Source organism: Vespa crabro, chromosome 5 (genome assembly GCF_910589235.1).
Source record: "Vespa crabro chromosome 5, iyVesCrab1.2, whole genome shotgun sequence".
Taxonomy (NCBI): domain Eukaryota; kingdom Metazoa; phylum Arthropoda; class Insecta; order Hymenoptera; family Vespidae; genus Vespa; species Vespa crabro.
Genome location: NC_060959.1, coordinates 5,326,153 through 5,348,598, shown reverse-complemented (window position 1 = coordinate 5,348,598; position 22,446 = coordinate 5,326,153). Strand labels below are relative to the sequence as shown.

General features: G+C 27.6%; 3 protein-coding genes across 7 annotated transcripts in view; 2 read left to right on the top strand and 1 right to left on the bottom strand.

Annotated features, from left to right (window-relative positions):
- The first annotated feature begins 219 nt into the window (after window positions 1-219).
- LOC124424197 (proteasome adapter and scaffold protein ECM29) lies at window positions 220-9,744 on the top strand. Of its 3 annotated transcripts, XM_046962911.1 has the most exons (29): window positions 222-529; window positions 1,224-1,471; window positions 1,543-1,661; window positions 1,751-1,900; window positions 1,978-2,256; window positions 2,330-2,525; window positions 2,612-2,697; window positions 2,795-2,984; window positions 3,087-3,232; window positions 3,302-3,617; window positions 3,691-3,877; window positions 3,990-4,346; window positions 4,417-4,592; window positions 4,664-4,765; window positions 4,843-5,049; window positions 5,131-5,245; window positions 5,330-5,513; window positions 5,616-5,904; window positions 5,979-6,212; window positions 6,283-6,627; window positions 6,699-6,855; window positions 6,939-7,097; window positions 7,175-7,306; window positions 7,383-7,692; window positions 7,813-7,996; window positions 8,071-8,206; window positions 8,302-8,511; window positions 8,584-8,876; window positions 8,947-9,744. In XM_046962911.1, exons 1-28 carry the CDS (start codon window positions 505-507, stop codon window positions 8,784-8,786), a joined length of 5,442 nt encoding a protein of 1,813 aa, XP_046818867.1. In that variant the 5' UTR covers window positions 222-504; the 3' UTR covers window positions 8,787-8,876; window positions 8,947-9,744. The 3 variants fall into 3 exon arrangements, with proteins under 3 accessions (XP_046818869.1, XP_046818868.1, XP_046818867.1); XM_046962913.1 differs by lacking the exons at window positions 8,071-8,206; window positions 8,302-8,511; window positions 8,584-8,876; window positions 8,947-9,744 and having other exon boundaries at window positions 220-529; window positions 7,383-7,726; window positions 7,813-7,951; XM_046962912.1 differs by lacking the exons at window positions 8,071-8,206; window positions 8,302-8,511; window positions 8,584-8,876; window positions 8,947-9,744 and having other exon boundaries at window positions 220-529; window positions 7,383-7,732; window positions 7,813-7,950.
- Window positions 9,727-11,985, bottom strand: LOC124424198 (protein penguin). 3 transcript variants are annotated; one of them, XM_046962915.1, is made up of 2 exons: window positions 11,803-11,985; window positions 9,727-11,723 (listed from the first exon to the last, which is right to left on the bottom strand). In XM_046962915.1, exon 2 carries the CDS (start codon window positions 11,693-11,695, stop codon window positions 9,800-9,802), a length of 1,896 nt encoding a protein of 631 aa, XP_046818871.1. In that variant the 5' UTR covers window positions 11,696-11,723; window positions 11,803-11,985; the 3' UTR covers window positions 9,727-9,799. The 3 variants fall into 3 exon arrangements, with proteins under 3 accessions (XP_046818871.1, XP_046818872.1, XP_046818873.1); XM_046962916.1 differs by having other exon boundaries at window positions 11,831-11,985; XM_046962917.1 differs by having other exon boundaries at window positions 11,835-11,985.
- A 721-nt stretch (window positions 11,986-12,706) lies between these two features.
- The window catches only part of LOC124424362 (cAMP-specific 3',5'-cyclic phosphodiesterase), a 335,250-nt gene continuing 325,510 nt past the window's right edge, over window positions 12,707-22,446 (top strand). Inside the window, exon 1 of the mRNA XM_046963288.1 lies at window positions 12,707-14,204. Within this exon, the coding sequence (XP_046819244.1) occupies window positions 14,130-14,204 (75 nt within the window). The 5' untranslated portion in view covers window positions 12,707-14,129. The remainder of the gene's footprint in view (window positions 14,205-22,446) is intronic.

Genomic DNA, 22,446 nt, shown 5'->3' with positions numbered 1-22,446 from the left:
GAAATTAAAGTACTAAGAAAGGGCTATTTTTTGTTTTAAATTCTTTTTTTAATAAAATTATCTGCAATAATTTGTAAGATAAAAAATAAAAGCTTAAATCGATAGTTAACCTCAATTTAAAACCATATTAAATGTTATTAAATAATAAACATTCTTTGAATAAAGTTTGTAATTTATAAAAAAACATAAAAAAATAAAATAACCATTATTACGATGACTATAATTAGTTGTAGATAATTGTGTTGTTCAGGATGACGTCTTACATTTATAATTTTATTTTTTAAGCATTCGTATAAGATTAAGTACATTGTACTGATCAAACAAATAAACGAAAAGATCAAAATTTTGTTATTGTATTTTGTGTTGTGAAACGAAGTACATTAATTTGCATATGTTTAGTCAAAGTACATAGATAGTGATTCGACATAAAACGATTAATTGCAAAATTCAGCGACATTTCTCGTTTCTCGATGTCATCCGCTTTCTCTCATACACTATTTCAAAATGGCAGCAGCTACGGACGAGCTGAGTGAGTAGTCCTGAAAAAAATTAGGTTTATTCGGTATATAAGGAATTAATTTCATTGTGTTCCTTATTATTTCGGAAGTCATTCATTGGGTTATTTAAATGGACAACTATAACAAGCAAAATTAGTATTTTAAAGCATTTTTTAACGTAAAAAAGAAAGTCAATTGTCATGCCGCCCTGTAAAAAGGCAACTTCAAACCTATCATTTTCCGTGAAGGTTCTGTTCAATAGTTTCTCAATTCACATCTCTCCCTCTCCTTACCCTTGTCAGCTGCTACATCTTCATTTCAACACGTGCCTTCTCAACTGTCAAACAGATCAAGTTTAGTGTTACAATACAGTGTTTATTTATGATTTTATTTATAATTTTCACATTTAAATATTCGACAAAATTTACGTTATTGTATAGTGTTATTACTTTATGATTAAATTAAATATTTTCTTTTTGTATTATTGTTTTTATATATGGTAATTATTTAATTTGTTACACATTATATATAAAATTATTTTATTTTAAAGTTGATAAAACTGAATTTTTAATTTATTTGAAAAATATGTATATATATAATCATTAGTACTATAGAAATTATCCAATGGATTATGAATCATGTTAATTGTGTTTTCATAAAGTTTAATAAAATGTACATATATCAATTAAGTATTTTCTGTAATTAATTAATATTGTTTGATTAAAGTTTTGCTTGAAAGAGTTTTCCTTCGGCTGGGATCAGCAGATACAGATGAACAATTACAAGCATCTGTTTGTAAATTCCTACCACCGGTATTGCTCAAATTGTCCAGTGCACAGGAAGGTGTTAGAAAAAAAGTAATGGAGTTGTTAATTCATATCAATAGAAGGGTAAAAACTAGACCTCAAGTGCAGTTACCAGTTGAAGCATTATTGTTGCAGTATCAGGATCCAGCTGCTAGTTCATTTGTAATTGTATGTTATTTTTATTTATATGTGTTCTTTAATGATAAAATAATATCTAATGAGTATAATATTATTTTCAGAATTTTACAATTATATATATAAAATTGGGATATCCACGTATGGAAATGAAAAAGCAAGCAGAATTAATTCCCAGTGTATTAAATGCTATTGATGGAAAACCTTTATCCCATCAAGATAGGTTTGTCAATATATAATTATTAATGCATGTGATAGATAAAAAGAAAATTACACTGTTTCATTATATATATGTATATATAATTCTTTTAGTTTAATGCTAATAATAATGCCAGCCTTAGGACATATTAATATTCCTGCAGACCCTGATAAGCGAACATCTTTACTTGGTTTACAAGATAAACCTTATGTATCAAAACAATTGATCAACTTTATGCTCGATGTACTATTGTTACCTTATGGGTAAGCAGGATTGTTGTACTATTATTAATTTAATTATTATACATTTTATATGATAAACAACATTGATATAATATTAGATCGGTAGGACAAAGTGAAAATCAGCAATTGAATCAAACAGTTGATTGGCCTCAATTTCCTGTTCCACCTGGATTAAGTGAATATGCATTCAAGAGAGTTATAGGTGAACATCCACCTACTGCTGAACAGCTGGAACAAACCAAATTGGGAATTGTTAAATTTATTTCTAGTGGATTTTTTCCTGACTCAGATATTTTTATACATTTGGTTGTTGCAGCTGCAGATACTAGATTTAGTGTTGCTAATATGGCAGATTTAGAATTGAAAAAAATTGTAAGGTATGTACAAAATTTTATTGTAGTTCTTGTATTTAATTTTGTTTGTTTCAGTATTTGTATATATATGTTTCAGTTCTTTAGATTGGTCCTCAATGCAAATAGCTGCACCACTTTATACATTATTCTTAGGTACTGATGGTTTAGCAACACAAAAGGAAATTAAACCTGAAATGAAACGATTACCTGCTAGTACTCGTATTCGACTAAAAGTATTACATTATCTTTGTCGATTAACTAAATCAGGTTTTATTATTCCTTCATGCATTCAGGTATATTATAAATAATTGTTAACAATTATTTATATAATTGAAATCTTATATAATATTAATAGTGTGATATTTATATTAAATTATAGGTTGTATTTGATTCTTTGTATGGAAAAAATACAAATTCAAAGTTGAAATCATTAGCATTGCAATTTACATCTAATATTGTTCAGCAGTAAGTCTATTTCATTAACTTGGAAATTTTATTTCTATATTTAAGTTATTTATGTAAATATGCATACATATAAGAATGTGTTTCTTTCTTTTTCAAGATGTAGTCTTACACCATTAGTTCGTGTAGCAGGAGTAATATTAAATGGTATGATAAAATTAATTTCTGAAGGCGAAGATATTCATAAACCTATGGCATATACAATTATTGGACAATTAGGCCAAAGAATACCTTCTTTAATCAATAAAGATTTGAGTTTGTTACAAAATCTTTTCGATACCTTGGTATCGGTAAGTACTAATTAAATAATTTTTTTACAAGATTTTCAAATATTTTTCCAGTTATACATTTAATAAAATTTGTTTATTATAATATTTTTTTTCAAATTTAAGACTGACGGAGATTTACGAAGAACAGTGCGAGATGCGTTAATATCTGTAACATCTGCATTTATTCTCAATAGAGAAGATAAAAGTAACATAGCTTTGATGAATGCTTTATTGTCATCTCATATAGAATCACCAGAATCAAGTGTAAGGTATGTATATACACATTTATTGATATAAATATTATTATACATAAATAATTTATTATTATTTAAATATAGGTTTGTGGCTATGCATTATGCCGCGACAGTATTTCCTCCTGATGATGCTCCATCACGATATTTACTACTTTTATCATGTGGTGATAACAAACATGAAATAAGTACAGAAGCTGTAAAAGCTCTATATAGCGGTGTAAATAAAACTGACGGTGATAGTCATGATAAACAAGATGTCAAACAAACAGTTCTACCAGATTTCTCAGATCTTGTAGCTTATATACATTCAAAGATGCAAATAAGAATGTCTATGCCAAGTGGTGGAAAAATAAATATAGGAAGTAAAACGCTTCCATTTAATATTGCAACCTTTTCAGAGGTATACTTTTTCAGATTCGAATAATTATATGATAAAAACATATATTACTTTTACATATATGTATTTTTTACAGATAATTAATTATCTACGCGTTTGTCTCGCAAAAAGTGCTAATATACCTACATATAATGAGCCACTACAACATCCATGTGAATATACTCCAATGATTGGACGTTATTTACAAAATTTGTATGAAACTCAACCAGGAGCTCTAAATTATTATCTTGATATGATTTTACTGCTCACTCATGCTGCTGCAGGTATTATTTTCAAGAATAATATTTGAGAGAATTATACTTTATAAAAATAGATATTTTTATTAATAATTATTATTATTATTTTTATTAATATGTTTTATCGGTGTTTTTGCAGATTCAACTTCTTTGCAAGCATTATTAGAAGTTGTTGGTTGTATTCCAAATTATATGAGAGAAATTTATGAAAAAGAATTACCATGGCTCCGTACCTTACTTACATCTACAAAACCGGATGTAAGATATTTGGTTGCTAAAGTCTATGGTGTTATAACTTCTAATTTTTCATCTGTTGATTTCGAAAAACACATTTCGGAGATTATAGATATGATAAAGAAAAAACATGTAGAATCACAGCATGGTTCATTATTGGCTTTAACTTTTATGATAGAGAGGAATTTGATAATTAAACGAAATGAAAATAGAGACGATCTGCTCAATTGGGAGATGTATATTCATGTTGTTAAAATTATATGTACGTTCGTATATACGATAAATAAATTCTATCAAAAAACTATTTTAATAAATTATATTTATATTTTTAGGTACATTTCTTCATGAAAGTACAACATTACTTATGGATGCTGCAGTTGAAGCTATTGGTATTGTAGGAAAAACATTTCCTTTACCATTACCTGCAGAAGGAAATGATGAATTAAATAAAAAAGCAGTTACAGAAACACTGTTTTCTATAGTAACTGATGTAAAAATTAAGACTAAGGTTTGTTTTATTATTTTATGAGGATACAGATTTTTGTTGTTTTGTCAGATTTAAAAAAAATTCTTTTTCAGGTGAAGGAAAAGGCAGTGATCTCTTTAGGATACATATGCGTTGCAGAAGATTTTCCACACACCACATATATAATAGACAAAATAATTACAATGGCGAAAGAAGTGAGTAATTTTTTACTGCTTATAATATTGCATTTAAGTATATTATTTATATTATATAATAATATTTTAATTTATAGACTAAGGATATAGAAATTCATTTAATTATGGGCGAAGCTCTAGTATGTTGTGTTCAGGGACAGGCATCTCCAGAAGGACGAGATGCATGGACAACTCTTCCTAGTGAATATAAGATTTCATTTAGCAACAAGAGTATTGAACTTTTAATATATGTACTAGATGAATTATTAAAAATGTACAAGATACCACATCCTAATTCCAGACAGGTATGAAGCATAATTTTGATATAGTATTTTCTTTTTTTCTGTTTGATTTGCCATACTGAGTTACAATTTTTTTTTTTATAGGCAACATGCATATGGTTGTTAGCACTATTAAAACATAATGTTCAACGAGATTGTATCAAAACAAAATTATCAGCAATTCATCATGCTTTTATAGAATTTCTTTCTGAGGACAGTGGTAAATATTTTTTTTTTAATAACTACAAACAAACGGTATATATTGAAAACTTAAATAACGTAATATATTCACGTTTATGAATAGATATAATACAGGATTTAGCAGCAAAGGGACTTAGTCTAGTACATGCTAATAGCACACAAGAAGAACGTAATTCTTTAGTATCGTCTATATTAGAGCAGTTTATGCAAGGTCGCAGAACTGTACAACAAGTTACAAGTGATACAAAACTATTTGAAGAGGGCCAGTTAGGAAAAAGTCCTAGTGGGTAAGACAAGTTTATTTATTAATGACAAATTGTGTGTTACCAATGTTATTTTAATAACATACTTTTACATTTTCTATGAATAATAACTATTTATGTTTTCAGTGGTAATATATCAACATATAGAGAAATATGCTCTCTTGCAACTGAGTTACAAAAACCAGAATTGGTTTATTATTTTATGCGATTAGCTAATCATAATGCAGTTTGGACATCTAAGAAAGGTGCTGCATTTGGATTTGCAGCTATAGCTAGTGTAGCAAGTGATGAATTAAATAAGTATTTACCAAGTATCATACCAAGATTATACAGATATCAGTTTGACCCTACTCCAAAACTTCAACAAAGTATGAGTAGTATATGGCGTGAAATTGTTCCTTCTACAATTAAAGCTGTGAGTAAAAAATTATTTTTAATTTTTTTTTCGCTTACTTGTCTTACAAGCATATTTTTTATATTACTTTTTAGCTCGAACAATATCACAAAGAAATATTGGATGATATTAGAAATAATTTGACAAATAATGAATGGCGTGTACGCATAAGTTGTTGTAATGCTTTATCTGATTTGTTGAGAGCAAATATCCATATAAATTTAGAATTATATGCTCCTGAATTATGGATGAAATTGTTTCGTGTAATGGATGACATTCATGAAGGTACAAGGCTGGCTGCTACAAACACGGCCAAAGTACTTAGCAAAGTAAGTAACAAATAATTTTAGTATAGTAAATTGTTATATATACTATACAATTATCTTCTTTTTTTTATAGGTTTGTATACGACACTGTGATTCTTCATATGGTAAAGCAGGTGAAGATTTATTACAAGCCATTTTACCACCATTACTTGATATTGGTGTACTTCATACAATAGATACTGTGAGAGCAGTATCATTACAAACAGTATCTCAACTTGTGACATCAGCTGGAAATTTGCTTAAACCTGCTCTAGTCAACTTAATACCTGCCCTTTTAAGTGCAATCGGAGAATCTGAGAATCCTAATCTGTCATATTTAAGTAATGCATATGGTACGACATCTGAAGCACAAGATGCTATTGATGCATTAAGAACTTCTGTTGCAAAAGGTCATCATGCAACAGAAACAATATCTAAAGTAAATTTTCTATAATTAATACTTGCTTTGTATACTTAAGATATAGTTATTAATTATTTTATTTTATATAGTGTATACAATATATCGACGCGTCTATTTTGAAAGAGTTGATGCCAAAAGTAATAGAATTAATAAAATGCAGTGTTGGTTTTGGAACAAAGATTGCTTGTTCCCATTTTTTGATTCTTCTTAGTACTCATTTGAAACAAGAGATGCAACCATATACTGGTTAGTATAAACGTAATATAACGATTATTATGTCTTATTGAGAATTTTTACTATACAATTATATATGTTCTATATATATATAGGTAAGCTTTTAGTTGTTTTGGTAAATGGTTTAGCTGATCGTAATGCTGCGGTTAGACGAAATAATGCTATTGCTATTGGTCATGTGGTTGGATCAGCAAAGGAATCTAGTCTTGAAAAATTATTTAACACTTTAAATACTTGGTATATGGAAAAAGAAGGTATGTATAAACAAAAAGGAATAACTTTTGGAATAAAAATTGAATAAAATTAATTAACAAGTACGAATTATTTTTAGATGATTCCATTAGATTAGCAGTTGGACAAACTTTGCAATCAATAAATAATCATAATCAAGAGTTATTAAGAAATTATTTAAATATTATTATACCTCTTATATTTTTTGCTATGCATGCAGAAAAAACTCAAGGTTTGGATACAACAGTATATTCATATTTAATATTTTTAATTTATGTATTGCTCTATTTTAAACAATTTATTTCCAGCAAATGAAAATACAGTTGCACTATGGACTGAATTATGGAATGATATAACACCAGGAACAGAAACAGGAATTAGGCAAAATTTAAATACGATAACTACTACTCTACGTGGAGCTTTAGAATCAGCATCATGGAATACTAAAGTACAAGCAGCAAATGCAGTTAATACAGTAGCATCAAAGTTGGGTAGTGGTGTTGATCTAGATGCAAGAAATACTTTATTAAAAGTATTGACAGATGGATTACGAGGACGAACGTGGAATGGCAAAGAGAGACTCTTAAGTGCTCTTGCTACATTAGCAAGTAATAGCAAGTAAGACCACGTATGCTGTTGCTGTTACAAAACTGTGTGTGTGTGTATATATATATATATACATATATATATATTATAAGATTTTTTAATATCAATTTTTATTTTTAATTTTAACATTAGAGAAACCTTGCACGAAGATGAAAAATTGAAGGAAATGATAATAGAAACACTATATAGAGAAAGTAAAAAAGAAGCGGTAGAATATCGTCAACATGCTCTACAAGCTTTCTGTACTGTATTACATGAGTTAGATATCGATAAATTTACAGAAGTTTATAATATTGCTCAAGAAATTTTAACGAAAGTTAGTATTAACAGATTGATAAATAAATTGTTTAATATAATTTTTAAATCTAATGTATTATGAAAATTCCATAGTTATCAAATAAAAACGCTGATGATGATGATGATTCTATTGTTGAAAATTCTAAGAGGAAAGAAAATAATATCAAGTTACAAGAAGTAGTATATGAAATGCTAGGCAAAGCATGGCCATCTTCTAAAAAGACACAGGGTAAAAGAGTTTTATATTTAACTAAAAATATCAATTGTGTTTATCAAATATAATACGAGTATATAAATTTATATTCGTACATTTATATTTTCCAGACAACTTTTGTATAGAATTTGTACACCACTGTCAACAAGTATTACCCAATACAACGAGATCTGTACAAGTTGCTATATTGACATCACTAAATCATTTTGTGGATAAACTTGTTCTTTTTACAATAAATTATGCAAATATGACGACAAAAGATAAAGAAACATTAAATTCATTATGTGATATGCTTTGCAATATATTGTCAAATTGTATAAGTAAGTAAATCTGAATATTTTCAGCAAATAACTAGATTTCCAGATTCCTTTATATATCTTTTTTTTATTTAGGTACTCCGAGATATACGAGAATAAGAAAGGAAGGATTAAATATAGTTATTTCGCTTTCGAAAAAATTAAATGAAACAAAAAATATTGAAAATCTTGACAAAATAAAATTAGTGCTAAAAGAATTAATGCCAGATTTAGCAAAGGATAATCAACCTGAAATTCGAACAAGAGTTATAGATATTAAAGAAATGCTGAAAATGTAAACACTATGTTGTTTGATTTCTGTATTATTATAGAATCAAAGTATATATCAGTAAACTTATATTTCCAGTACCACACATCTCTGAATAATGGTAACACGCAAATTATATATTGGTTATTGTCAATATATATTATTAATATTTGCAAATTTTCACATTTCAGTGTTGAGTTCAGTAATAAAGGTGTTACTGGACATATAATCTCATCTTTAAAAAATTACATGATGATTCTTCTATATGAATGGAAGTTTATGTATTCAAAATATGCAGTTTATCAACTATAACAAATCTTATAATTAGAATGTACTAACATCAAAAACAACAATTATTCAGACTATTAAATTAAATTACTTTATGATATATTATTAAAATATAATATATCTTATAAGATGGATATATTATGTTTATATCAGAAACCAGTTTTTTAAGTGTTGAATAGCTAGATTGAATTTTTGTAATATTACAATATTTATGGACAAATAGTTGGGTAAAAACTAGTTTTGCTGTTTTTAGTTTCTCACTGGGTAAATGTATTGCATAATTTAATGCATAAATTGTTATTATTAAAATTAACAAAATAATAGTAATTGACAAAATGTAAACAAACGTTACAGCACAATATTATTCTGTAAAAACTTCCCACATATTCAATGTGTTTTGTTACCAAAGGTAAGGCATTTAATTATTAATCACACTGGATTGTGACCAATTTAAACTATATTTCTGATACCCTTGCTTTTTAAATTTGTAAATTATATAATAATATATCATTTGTTATATCAAATGTATTATGATTACATAATGGTGTTTTAATTTATAATGATAAAGTGAGAGAATAGATCAGCTTTTTTAATATCAAGTGACTTAATATGTGATTAATGTATACATTCAAAATTCACATGGAATGATTAATTATGTAAAAATATTGGACAAAAAAATTACATTATCAGTATAAAAATAATTTTTCTAGAATCTTTATTTATTTTAATCCAATATATATAACAATTATTTCAAATTCATTGTTTCTCTTTTAACTTTTTAAGTAAAATTGTTGCTCCTGGAGTTTGTTCTTTCTTAATATTTTGCAATACTGCTTGCAATTTTAATATTAAATTACTAATTACTGTTTCAGTTTCATTTTCTATTAGTAAAATAAGTAAAAAACAACCTCTATTAAATCGTATCCATTGTTTCAGAATATTCTTTGTTAGATAGTCAATTAATATAGAACCAAAAGTAGTCTCTTCTTTTGCTTCTAAATTTTTATCATTTTGAATAAGTTTTTTTAACATCATATGTAGACCTGGATGTTCAATAAGATCGCATTCAGATTCTGTATTAGTAAGAAAAGAAGCGATGGCTTTAAATACACATTTTAATTTTTCACCAGAACCTACTTTCAATACTGCAAGAGTAACCATTAAAACAGATCCTTTTGACAGCCATTCTGCTGTTTCTGAAGCAATTGATTCTAAGTATAAGTCTGTAACAGCTTCACGAAGTTCTTTTTCTCTAATATCAGCTGGTTTTTTGCTCGTTTCATTATTATCTCCTTGACTTAAACATTCTATTATACTTGGTGGAAAATAATGAGGATCTCTCCTTGCTACAAGATATAATATAACATGTTTTCCATATTCATTTAATACTATTTCTGTTAAATCTTTTTGAATTTCAGAGAGAATTATTTTTTTCATTAAAACAGTATCATCGACAGAATCAATGAGTGCTAATAATACCATATACCCATGTTCAGACATGGCAATATTTTTAATATTTTCTTTTAGAGCTTTCATAATAATTTTTCTGTCTTTATTAGTTCCATGCCATATACAAAGCATAGCAACTTTAGTACCAACTTTTGTATTAGATAATTCAACTATTAAACTTCTTAACATAACTATCATTTCACTTCTATCTACATTTGAACAATTTGTCAAATATTCCCAAATGACAGTTTGAAGTAATACAGAATTAATAAATTTCTTATTTAAAATTCTAATTACATTAGTTTTTACAGCAGATAATATTGCAGATTTCATACCTTCTGCATTTTCAAAAGTATCAGAAAGAATCTTTACTTTTTTATCTTTGGCTTTTTTGTATATATCACCATAAAATTCTTGTTTAAAATTTATTTTATCTTCATTTGTAGCCCAAGTAGAATATGCAAGTTCAATAAGAGGAGCAGAGACAATATTACTCATCAAATTAACTACATTTCCATACCACTCTGAAATAATATTTTTTCTTAATATTGCAGTTCCATGTTTTAATAAAACTTTTATACAATTCTTTGCATATTTTGATTGAGTCATAGCTATGATAGATGGCTTTAATTCGTCAAATACATTATTTCGTATATCAGATTCACAATATTTGAGTACCCACTGAACTATACGCGATATGTCATGAGTAAATATTATTTTGTTATAATGAGATTTTAATAATTCGTGAAGCTCTTGACTCAACTTCTTTTTTTCTTCTAATGTACAGTCAGTTCTACGTAATTTTTCACTTATTTTTTTTGCTCGAACAGATATTTCATATACATCCGTTAATCTTCTTTCTTTTCTTTTTTCTCTTAAATCTTTCTTCTTCTTTTTAAAGTTCTGCCAATCTTCCTTTTGTGTCGTTAAAATATTATCTTTTGTAATATTTTTTTTATTTTTCAAATCCTTTAAATAACCTTTTTTTTTTAAATCTTTCTGATGTATTTTCAACGAATTCTTTAACAATGGTTTTTCAAATTTTACTTTTTTCTCTATCTTTACATTATTTTCTTTATCCTTTTTCTCTTTTTTGACAACTTTTAAGTCTACTTTCTCTGTGATGGTATCATCATTGTTTAAATTTTTTTTTATCCTTTTCGGTTTTCTTTCCGTAGAAGTTCCTTGCTCTTTTCGTTTCATATTTTAATATAATCCTTAGAAGAAATAACTAAACAAGATTTATGCAAGTTAATTAAAAAATTATAAAAGATGTATTGTATATGAGTGATACAATTTCTGATCTTAACCTTAAATAATATTTTGTATTTTTATTACCTACAGAGAGTCTGTAAAATTATATGTATTTTTATTTCAATAAATAAACACAAATACTTAAAAAAATGAATATAACTCAATATTTCAAAAGTAAACTATTGTTTTAATATTATAGTAAATACACGTGTGATATATCCGCGTGACCATTAAACTATAATAAGTAATCAAAGGAAAGGAGAGTAGGAACTTTTGTCGCCGATAGGAGCGCTAATGTTGCCGCCATTCAGTAACGTGTATTTTTTTACCGCTAGAATTTGTATAAATTATTAACATCATCACATTCAGAAATCTGAATTACAAAAGCCTGAATTATGGATGCACATAATATATAATATTAACATATATTTAACTTTAACTATTTCACAATAATTGGAAATGGAAATGACTTGTTTCAAATTTGCAATAATTATACACAAAGAATTGTTCGTTTCAATTAACCTATTCATCATAGTGTACATCAATGAATACACATTTGTAATTATGAAGATTATGAAGACAATAAAAATTTTATGTTACCAATTTCAAAGAAATTCATTTAATTGTATATAAAATCTATATAAAATATTATCTATTTAAGATAATACGTAAAGAAACATTACATCGTATGCAATTTATAATTTAAATAAATGCTTATTGTTCTGATTAGTTTACTATTTAAACGTGAAAATAAGTCAATGTTAGAGGTTAATTATATATATATAAAAAACTTGGTAAATATCTGTTGATGCGTACATAGCATTGTCGCGCACACGGAACACGCAATTTCCCCCACCACCACTCTTCTCATGCTTTTCAAGGAGCAGCCAGTAGCACGCGGTTTTCTACCCTTCAGTATTGCATAAACCTTTCGATAGGATGATTGTATATTTCGTGGGTTTCGCGATCATTCACATATAATAAATTATTATAGTGTAAACTCTTTCTAAATTCTGTATATTAAACCTTGTGTCAATTTCATTTTTAAAGAAAAAAGAAGGTGTGTCTTTCGTTTTCTTTGTCAAAGTTAAAAACGTAATATTGGTAAACAAAAGGAAAAAGTCATTCTAATTAATTTCAAATTAATCATTTACAAAAAATTATTACCAATTTTCAAGAAAAGAAGGATCTTTCGCTCGTGAGCAATTTACTTGGTGTGGTGGTAAGAGATGGATCAACAAGTTGGCTCACTGCCCGTCTTACTTTTGATCGTAAAAAGAACAAAGAAAGTTCTTTTTAATCGAAATCGATTCTTTGAAACTTGACTTTCTGCTGTATTTCTAACGTGTGACCTGAAGTAATTCGTTCGTTCGATTAATCTTGTTCGACGAAGTCCCGAATTAACCCGGAAAAGAGAGACGTGCGTGAAAAAGACAGATAGATAGATAGATAGATAGAGATAGAGAGAGAGAGAGAGAGAGAGAGAGAGAGAGAGAGAGAGAGAAAGAGAGAAAAAAGAAAAAGAAGAGTCAGACAAAAAAGTGAGGAGTAACTTCAGTGAAGAGTAAAGTTACGTTGCGTCGTCTTTGGATCGTTCGATCAATCAAGAAACAAAATCTTTTTTTCTAATCACGAAAATTATTGCCGTAAAAGAACGATTGTTCGTTTCGCGTTCGCGATTTCAATTTGTCGTTTAATCCCTATCGTCCATCTGTGCCAGTCAATCGAATTAAGGATCGATCGACCGATTCATTTTTCCGTTAAAAAGTCATAACTGAATTGCTGTGACGGAATGGGTGCATTCGTAAGGTTTTTCTATCGAATTTGTTTTCTCAAGCTCATCAAAGAACTAAATCATATTTTTGATGGCACAAGGTGGTACGCAATAAAAGGATTTCGATATTCCTCGGATCTGAAATCGATGGTTGAATTTTATTGGTAACGACGCTCAAGAGAGAGAAAGAAAAAGAAAGAAAGAGAGAGAGAGAGAGAGAGAGAGAGAGAGAGGATGAAAGAGAGAAAAAGATAATCGATAGATGTCACAACGATTTGCTAAGAATCTTGCAGAAACATCGTCGATTCGATGGAGTTTATTTCCAGAAGAGACAAGTGGAAATGGTTAAAAGAAATCTAATTACTGAAAAGTGAAATAGTGTAGGTAATATCGTTCGTCGTGCGACTTAATACGAAAGTGAAGAAAAAGTAAGAAAAGAGAAGAGAAGGGAATAAGGTAGTTTCGTGACGAATGGTTCGATTCGCGCGGGAAATCGAATAGCAGATCGGTACCATTATCTATTTTTCAGAAGTACCGAATATCGTATGTAACGTTTATCAACGATAAGAAAGAAGAACAAAGAAATTATTCACGGTGGCAGTGACGTCAATGCACATTTGCGCGCGTATTTTCGCGTGGGCATGGGACTTTCTCGTCGGTAGCAACGCATATCCGATGCAACATGTAAGTACAATTCTTATATATTCCATTTTTCTTTCATATTTGTAAAACCTTCCCCTTCCCCAAGCTAAATTTGATTATTCATTTATATAGAATTTATCCGTAATATGTATAAATGCGTATTTCGAGCGAATATATTGTATTAGTATATTCACATGTCAGGGATGACGGACGGTTAAGGTTTGAAAAAACATTTTTGTATCTTTTAACAATAACATTTTTTTATTTTTGCTCTTCGTTTTTTTTCTTTCCTTTTTTTCTTTCTTTTTCTTTTGTCAGAATGATATATCAAGCCATATCACGTTAGTTCAGATTATATGTGACGTTTTATTATTGGAAATGTAAAATACAAAATTTTTTGCTGATCGGGCTCTTATCGTTGGTGTGTGTTTTGAAAAAGTGCAAAAATGTACTTAAGATACTGTTCTTGGATTGGAAGATCCTTGAAATTTGCGAAATAAATTTTTTTTTCCACAGTCGAATTTTGAATGCATGCTACCGGATACGTAGAAATACCATCACGTTATTTGTATACATAGAACATGGAAAATACCAGGAATGCAGAACGTGCGTTCCAGAACACAGATCACAAATCACTCAATCAATGCATTTCTAGTGCAACCAACCTCACATTTTCCTATTCTCCATTTCTCTCTCTCTCTCTCCCTCTCTCTTTCCCCCACCCCCTTTCTATCTCTCATTTGAAGCTTTGTAGCCTGTTTTATAGCTAATATTTCCGCAAGTTATAAAAGTATTAAACTTTTCGTCAGATCATGAAGAACGATTATACAAAATGTCGATTGGATTGGACAAAAATAGAAAGAATTTTTGTGAAATTACGAACACACAGATTAAGGCTTTTATATTAATAATAATGATAAGCGTTTTGTAAAAATGGTTTATATAAGCCATCGATTACACAAGTATTTTTCCAATGAAAATTTCTTTTTTTTTTTATTTATTAATTTTTTTCTTTTTCCTTTTCTTTATCTTTTTTTTTATTTGTTTTTTTTTTTGTTTTTTTGACAAAAGTAAGTTAGACCAAGGGACTTCAGAAACAATGACGAGATACACAGGAGAAAGCGTGTCAGGGAAAATCGAATTACTTACGAGCATCTGAGCATTAAATAGTTCACGTGCAGGTCAAGCTCAACTCTATTATATATATATCCTTTGAAATAGTATTATATATATATATATATATATATATATATATATATATATATATATGATATATATATATATATCACGATAATGCGCCTTTCATATGAATGTAGTTTGAAATACGTTGTTGGAGAGATTCATCGTGAGAAATTCGATATAAGATAATATCTACTCGTATTCATTAGTACTCGACTGTAACCAGAATTCTACAAATTGTATTTCTCTATTAACTTGTTAATCGAGAAAATTTTCGATCGTTTAACGTAGGACGTATGAAATTTATTTTGATTGAAAATAAAATGACATCGCGTAAATGGAATAAGTAAATTTTTAATAGCATAATGAATCGTTTTAAAATTTCAGAAAGATTTAAGAAAGTATATAATGATTTCTTAGGAGTAAAATTAAGAAATAAACGATATACATATTTATTATTTTACAAAGAAATAAGTTAAATATTCGTGACGAATTAATTCGTTCTATTCGTTTAATCGATTAATTATTATTACTGTTATTATAGAAATATTGTATAAGAATCGTGTTCTTAACGTCGATAACTCAGACAAATTATACCTTCATAATATTTATATTTAATTACATATGTATAATTGTTTATTCATACGAAGTTCGCAGTATTTATCTTTGCCATTTGCTTGTTCTCTAACAGATCAAGTTAGTAACAGAGACCCTCTTATATGGCTTCTATTCAGTTTCAATGGAAAATTTGAAGTACGATTCCTTTTAGAACATCATTGATCTGATTAACAGAGATCGGCATGTGCTTTCATCGAGAACTTTCACAATATATATATATATATATATATATATATATATATATATATATATATATATTGCATGTATTTAATAGAATTTTAGCACGATCGTGCTTTCGTAAGTTTTTGCCAGCTTCTCCATCGTCCGCTTATTCGCATCCTAACATTCTCCATTAGTTAATAATCTAATTATGATCCTCATCACTCTCTACGTCTCGACGATGTCTCCATGTATTCGTAAAGGTTCGTGAATGTCTACCGTAGACCCTAATTCATCTTTCCTACTTCTTGTCATTCCTTTTGTATACGTTCCTCATACGTTCTCCACTTTTATTGGAATACATATGATCGACTGATCAATCGTTTTTATGAAAATTCACAATATCATAAAAGTAGAAAAAATGAATGAATATTTTCTAATAATAATTATATTGCGAATAGAAATTTTCGTTCATTAGATATCATTATCTTGATTAATTTTATTGTAGGAACGCATTTCTTTTTCTATTTTTTCTTTTCTTTTCTTTTCTTTTTTTTTTTTTCAACGCGTTCACATGCCAGGATAATCTGAAATGATTACCCTTACCAAGCAGAGGTTTATCCGATATTGAAAATCGAAGGGAAACTTTGGTCGTAAAATCAAAAGCAGAGATATCGTCTTCCCTTTGTCAAGTAAAAAAAAAATCTCGATTCCAGGTGCTCCTTTCCCTTGGGTATATAGATATATCTCATCTCTCATACAATGCTTCTTAAAGGGAAATAGTATTCCTATTTGGAGCTTTTCAACTGTTGGTGGATATTTCGATTTTCGATCGAAGGAATCCATCTTAGAAAGAAAGAAAAAAAGAAAAAAGCTAGAAGAGAAAAGAAAAAAAAAACTTGAATTTTAGTATTAATATTAGTATTCGAGTGAAATCATTGTAGAGAGATGAAAGAATCATTTTTTTTCTCGTATCAATTTTCATTTATTAATTTGTTCAATAATTCTTACGAAGAAGAAGAAAATGGCAAATAGAAAAGTCGATTGTAAGATGATCTTAAAATGGTTTGTTAATAACAGATCTAGATTAAGAATAATGAACTTTCGTATTTCGTTTTTTTTTTTTCGAAACAGTAAGATGTTACATAAAATTGAAGAAATTCATTAATTGAAACATTTTCGTGATTATATAGTAATTAGTCAATTTCACGATATTCTTACTTCCAATGAACAATTCATCTCATTTCTCTTACGAACGCGCTCGTTTAATTAGTAAAAGCTTTTATCATCGCAATTTTATATTTCTTTTACGTTTAAGGTCTTTCATAACAATCCTTAAATGTTTTCGATCAAGGTTCCTTGCGATTCATAAACGTTTCTTAATCTTTTTTATTTGCGTTTTCATGATATCGTATGATATTCATTATGACAAATTAAAGATAATGTAAGACATAACTTTAACAAGATTAAAAAGATGTAGATACTTAAATATGAATAATCGGCTTATAGGTAGAAAGTTAGTATTCAAAGGATGTCGAACTGGGTGACTTCCGGTAAATCCTGCGACTTTAGAATGATAAATTTCACAGTACACTGGTACGATGTAGAAATTTTCATCGTTAAATTGCATTATAAAATACATATTTACATATTAATATAAAAAACGTGATCGTTACCTCTATGTAGTTCGTTAAAATCTCGACTTGTACTACTTTTCCTTCAGAATGTCCAATCATAAAGCTTAGCTAACTACTTCTTCCTTTATACAATTATTTACATATATGATCTGCCTGCGTATGTTTGCATAGAGATATTTCTTTCTAAATAATTTATCTCACAATAAATTTTATCTACCATTATTTTCTTCAATGATATATTTTTAATTAACACTTTTATCTAACAACAATTGCCGTCCATTCAAGTGGTTTCATAAGATTCGGTTGTTTCTGAAAAAAGAAAGGGTTCTTGCTTTCCTCTTAATTATAAAATGTAATCAATTACTCCTTTAGAAAAAGCCGTATTTTGTGTCATAATTACACGGAAATAACGATGTAATCTGATGTTAAAAAATACTATTTCGTTGAACGTATTTTTTTCATGTATTATTATTTCTATGTATTATCTTTTAGATGATTAATTTAATAGCGTTAAAACAAAAGCAATCAATTGTTTAATTATAATAGAGATATGATTGAATACATTTTCCAAAATTTTCTTATTATTAACAGATTTGTTTAAAATCCGTTATACATATAAATATATATATACACATATGTAAATTCGTAACAATCAATGTTACAAATGGATAATGAAAATACATCTCGTTAATCATTTATTATCTACTAATAATATTAACCTTTATAGTCCCTACCGTGTATCTATTGTTAATTATGTTATACATTATCACGATAAATTATTTAAAAAATTTTTTGCCTTTTCTTTTATATAAATGACGAATGAAAAGAATTCAATGAAATAATCATTGTTCATAAAAAGCGTTTAATAATCACTCTTTTATATGTATATATATATTTTCTTTTTTCTTTTTCTGAAATTATATACATCCATGAGAGTATTCACGAAGTTTTGTTTCTCTATATAGTTTCTCTACTGATAATAGAGTACTAGCTAGTATTTCCCGTGGCTAGCTTTTTTAAGCTTTGTCTAGCGTATTCAGTTCGTTCTCGTTAGTTAGTAAATGGTTGGTCGTTTTGTCGAGTGTGTCACGAATTTTCTCATGAAGATCTTTCGAAATTCATGTGCGTGCATATATCACATTCGAAACTTAGAATTTCGTCAAATATACGTGGGAAGTAATTATTGATTCTCTTTTGTGATAAATTAATTAATTTCCCGTGTCCATTTCATTCTATTATAATACGATATTAACAGTCCATTTACTGTTTACTAATATTTACAAGACGTATTTTTATACATATTTGACTAATTAATCATGTTGAAAACTTGGAATATTAATTAATTAACTATAATATTACTTCGAAAGGTGTTTATGGATGAACTTTATAACTTGCTCAATATTACGTTTGTAGTTTGCTTTTATGGGATTACATTAGTAAAAACTATTTATAATATATATGTATATATATTAATAATATTCGTAATTATTTATGTACTTATATAAATTTGTTATAAATATATATAATATAGTATATATGTAATATCATATATATTTATTTATATATATTATATATATAAATTATTTATACACTTAGTGAGATTCGTATGAGAACACGTGTATTTTATTTGAAAATTTGATTCTGCTTCTGTGCTTCCATGTTTACTTGTACTCATCTCTTGCTCCAAGTGAGTTTTACATTAGTATCTCGGTTTATCAATATACTTGAGAAACATTAAATCTCTTCAATTTTAATATTAAAAATTGCAATCTCATTTTGATTATATATATATATATATATATATATATATATATATATCAGTTCAATTATTTATTTATTTTTTTTTATTAATTATTACGTGCGTATTTGTATCGCGTTAAAAAAACAAAATATTCTTACCTTTTCCACAGCTTTTACAAATGGAAAATTTGTGATTTCTTTATCGATCTGTGGTTTATAATGTCGATTTGTGTCCACCAAACGTTTAACTGATTTTGTAGTGGTTCGTTGCTTTTCCAGTTGTGGTCGCTTTGAACTTAAAATTTAAAAGACACAGAATTAGTTAGCTAATTAGTTGTTAACTTACGATTGACATTGGGCGATTAATACTTAACATTATTTTCGACAAAATCAACTGACCTTAAAAGAGTACTTGAAATTGCAACTATTCGGTATATAAGTTCATTCTTGTAACAAAATGGACCTTCATTTTCGAACTACGCCTGTATATATAGATATCGATTATATATATATATATATATATATATATATATATATATATATATATATATATATATAACTACATTATTACTGTTATATATATATATATAACTACATTATTTGTGTGTTGGAAATTTATGATTAATTTTGTTTCACGAAGATGGAAAGAAAGAGAAAATTTTGTACGTAGCATAATAATGTCGATCTTTGCAAAAATAATTGCATTGTTTCAATGTTGCATTTTACTATTTTTAATTTGAGATAAAGTTTAAATATTACGTCGTAAAAAATAAAGAAGCTTTTCATTTATCGTTTTTTTTTCCCTTTATTTTTTATTGAAATTTTATATGAATTCAAATATTTGGCACATTCCTGAATTCCTTGCTCGATAACTTTTCATTGTCAAATATAGATATATTTTTGTTGAATATATTTAAATCTCGTTCGAGTTGATGATCTTTCTGATTAAAAAAATATTTTATTTCAAAGAAATGTTATGTTTAAATTGTATCAAAGAGCTCATGCATTTTTCTTGAAGGTTTATTATTACATAGGAAGAAGGACATTGTACAATATTACAAAAGAGACCAGTGACATTCTTGGTGACCTTTAGCATGAGAGCGTAGATTAATTTATTAACTTTTTAAAAACATATATATATATATATATATATATATATATATAGTGATATGTGTGTGTGTGTGTATCATTGATATTCTCAGTAACAATAATTATAAGAAAATATTTACCTCTTTTAGATAAAATTCAATCGTACAGATTAAAGACTATATATTTATTGAAATTTTTTTTTCCACTTTTTCTATCGCAGCACATATCAAATCGTTTAAAATGATTTTAAAACTACGCTTATGAAACAAACATTTTAAATGTGGAGATACAGTCATCTACAAAAGTACTCGGGTACTTTTCAAGATTGAATAATATTTTTTTTTCGACTAAGTTATATGCTTTACATATTTAAGAGATCGATGTGCTGCTGCTACTCATGCTAGGATTTGATCGATTTAGAAGGTATTTACAGGATACATATAAATCAACCAGATTTATAGGTATATTAAATCGGTATATTCTTTTTCTGTACAAATTTTTGATAAAAAATATTGATTGAAAGGTTCATTTTGTGTATATTTTATCGCTGCTACAAGGTAAATAAAATTTTTGTTTTTATTTTTTTTTATTTTTATTTTATTTTTTTTTTTTTTTTTTCCATATAAAATTTCATATAAAACATTGATTTCTTATATCTATTGAAAAAACATTATAGGATATTTAGCTTTGCGTAGAAAAAGTTGTTCAAATTGAAAAAATTTATTTAATAATTCTGTGACTAACTGTATATGCATATTACGTATGCTGTGGTATTTTCTACCCTCGGATTTTATGAATTCCGGTTGCAGTTTTATCGTGTGTTTCACATACTTTCGTATAATATTACGTGTGATAAATCAAAAATCGTGTCAAACAAGGAAACTACTATTTCATACGTTCCGATGATGTCAATTTTTTTTCTTACTTTTTTTTTGTTTTTATTTATAAAAGGCAACATATAAAAAGAATTTGAGCGTCTTCTACATGAATTCTTATTCGAAGAAAAAAAAGTTCTTTGATTATAACCTTAACGTAAAATTCGTGAAAGTTATAGCACGTAGTTTTTATCTCGTCATCGTTTTCGTACCGAGACACTTTAGTCGCTTGAAAAGAAATGATAGTACGGGAATAGACTCTACGAAAAGCATTCTGAGCAAAAACGTAACCATTACTCTGGATTTTTTTGTCCGAGATCTTTTTATTTTTTTTTCCCTCCGAATATTTCTTCTCGAAATATAAGTAATCCAGGACAATATTTTGGCTTCTTGCGTTGCAAGAATTGTATCTTAAATCATTTCTTTTATTTCCTTTATAGATATAATTAAGACACAATATATAAGAGAAACTTGCTCAGCATCATTGGTGCCTCGTAGAAAAGATAAGATCGTATTATTTTTTATACCGTGAGGATTTTTATTATTAATTTAGTTTAGCTCGCTCTTATTTTTATTTTTATAAAGATACGTAAATAAGTCAAAAGATGAATATATAAGAAATACTTTGTGCGAATACTTATAGATCCGTACGGTGATAATTTCGTTTTTTTAATTGACGTCAAACATCGACGAGATGATAATGAAGAATTATATAATTGAAATCAATATGAATTCTTCAGTATGCTCAAACTAACATCTTTGATGGCTTTTCGCCTTCTTCGTCATTTTTCTTTTAACATCCATTTCTTTCTCATGCTTTTGTAGAACACGCACGAATGCGGGTTCCCTTTATGCAGGATAGCTCTTTTTGTTTTCACATTTACCCTTTACTTTATATAGTACATAGCACGGTTGTTCCTTCGTTTGCATAGTATTTACGCTCTGTTTATTATTTTGTTCTTATTTTTATTCTTTTTTCTTTTCATT

Excerpts from the sequence above, each read along its gene's own strand:
- LOC124424197 (XM_046962911.1), top strand. The coding sequence starts at position 505 with ATGGCAGCAGCTACGGACGAGCTGA. Across the intron at positions 1,901-1,977 it reads GTACTATTGTTACCTTATGG|ATCGGTAGGACAAAGTGAAA; the intron begins GTAAGCAGGATT and ends ATATAATATTAG. Across the intron at positions 3,878-3,989 it reads GCTCACTCATGCTGCTGCAG|ATTCAACTTCTTTGCAAGCA; the intron begins GTATTATTTTCA and ends GTGTTTTTGCAG.
- LOC124424198 (XM_046962915.1), bottom strand. The coding sequence starts at position 11,695 with ATGAAACGAAAAGAGCAAGGAACTTCTACGGAAAGAAAACCGAAAAGG.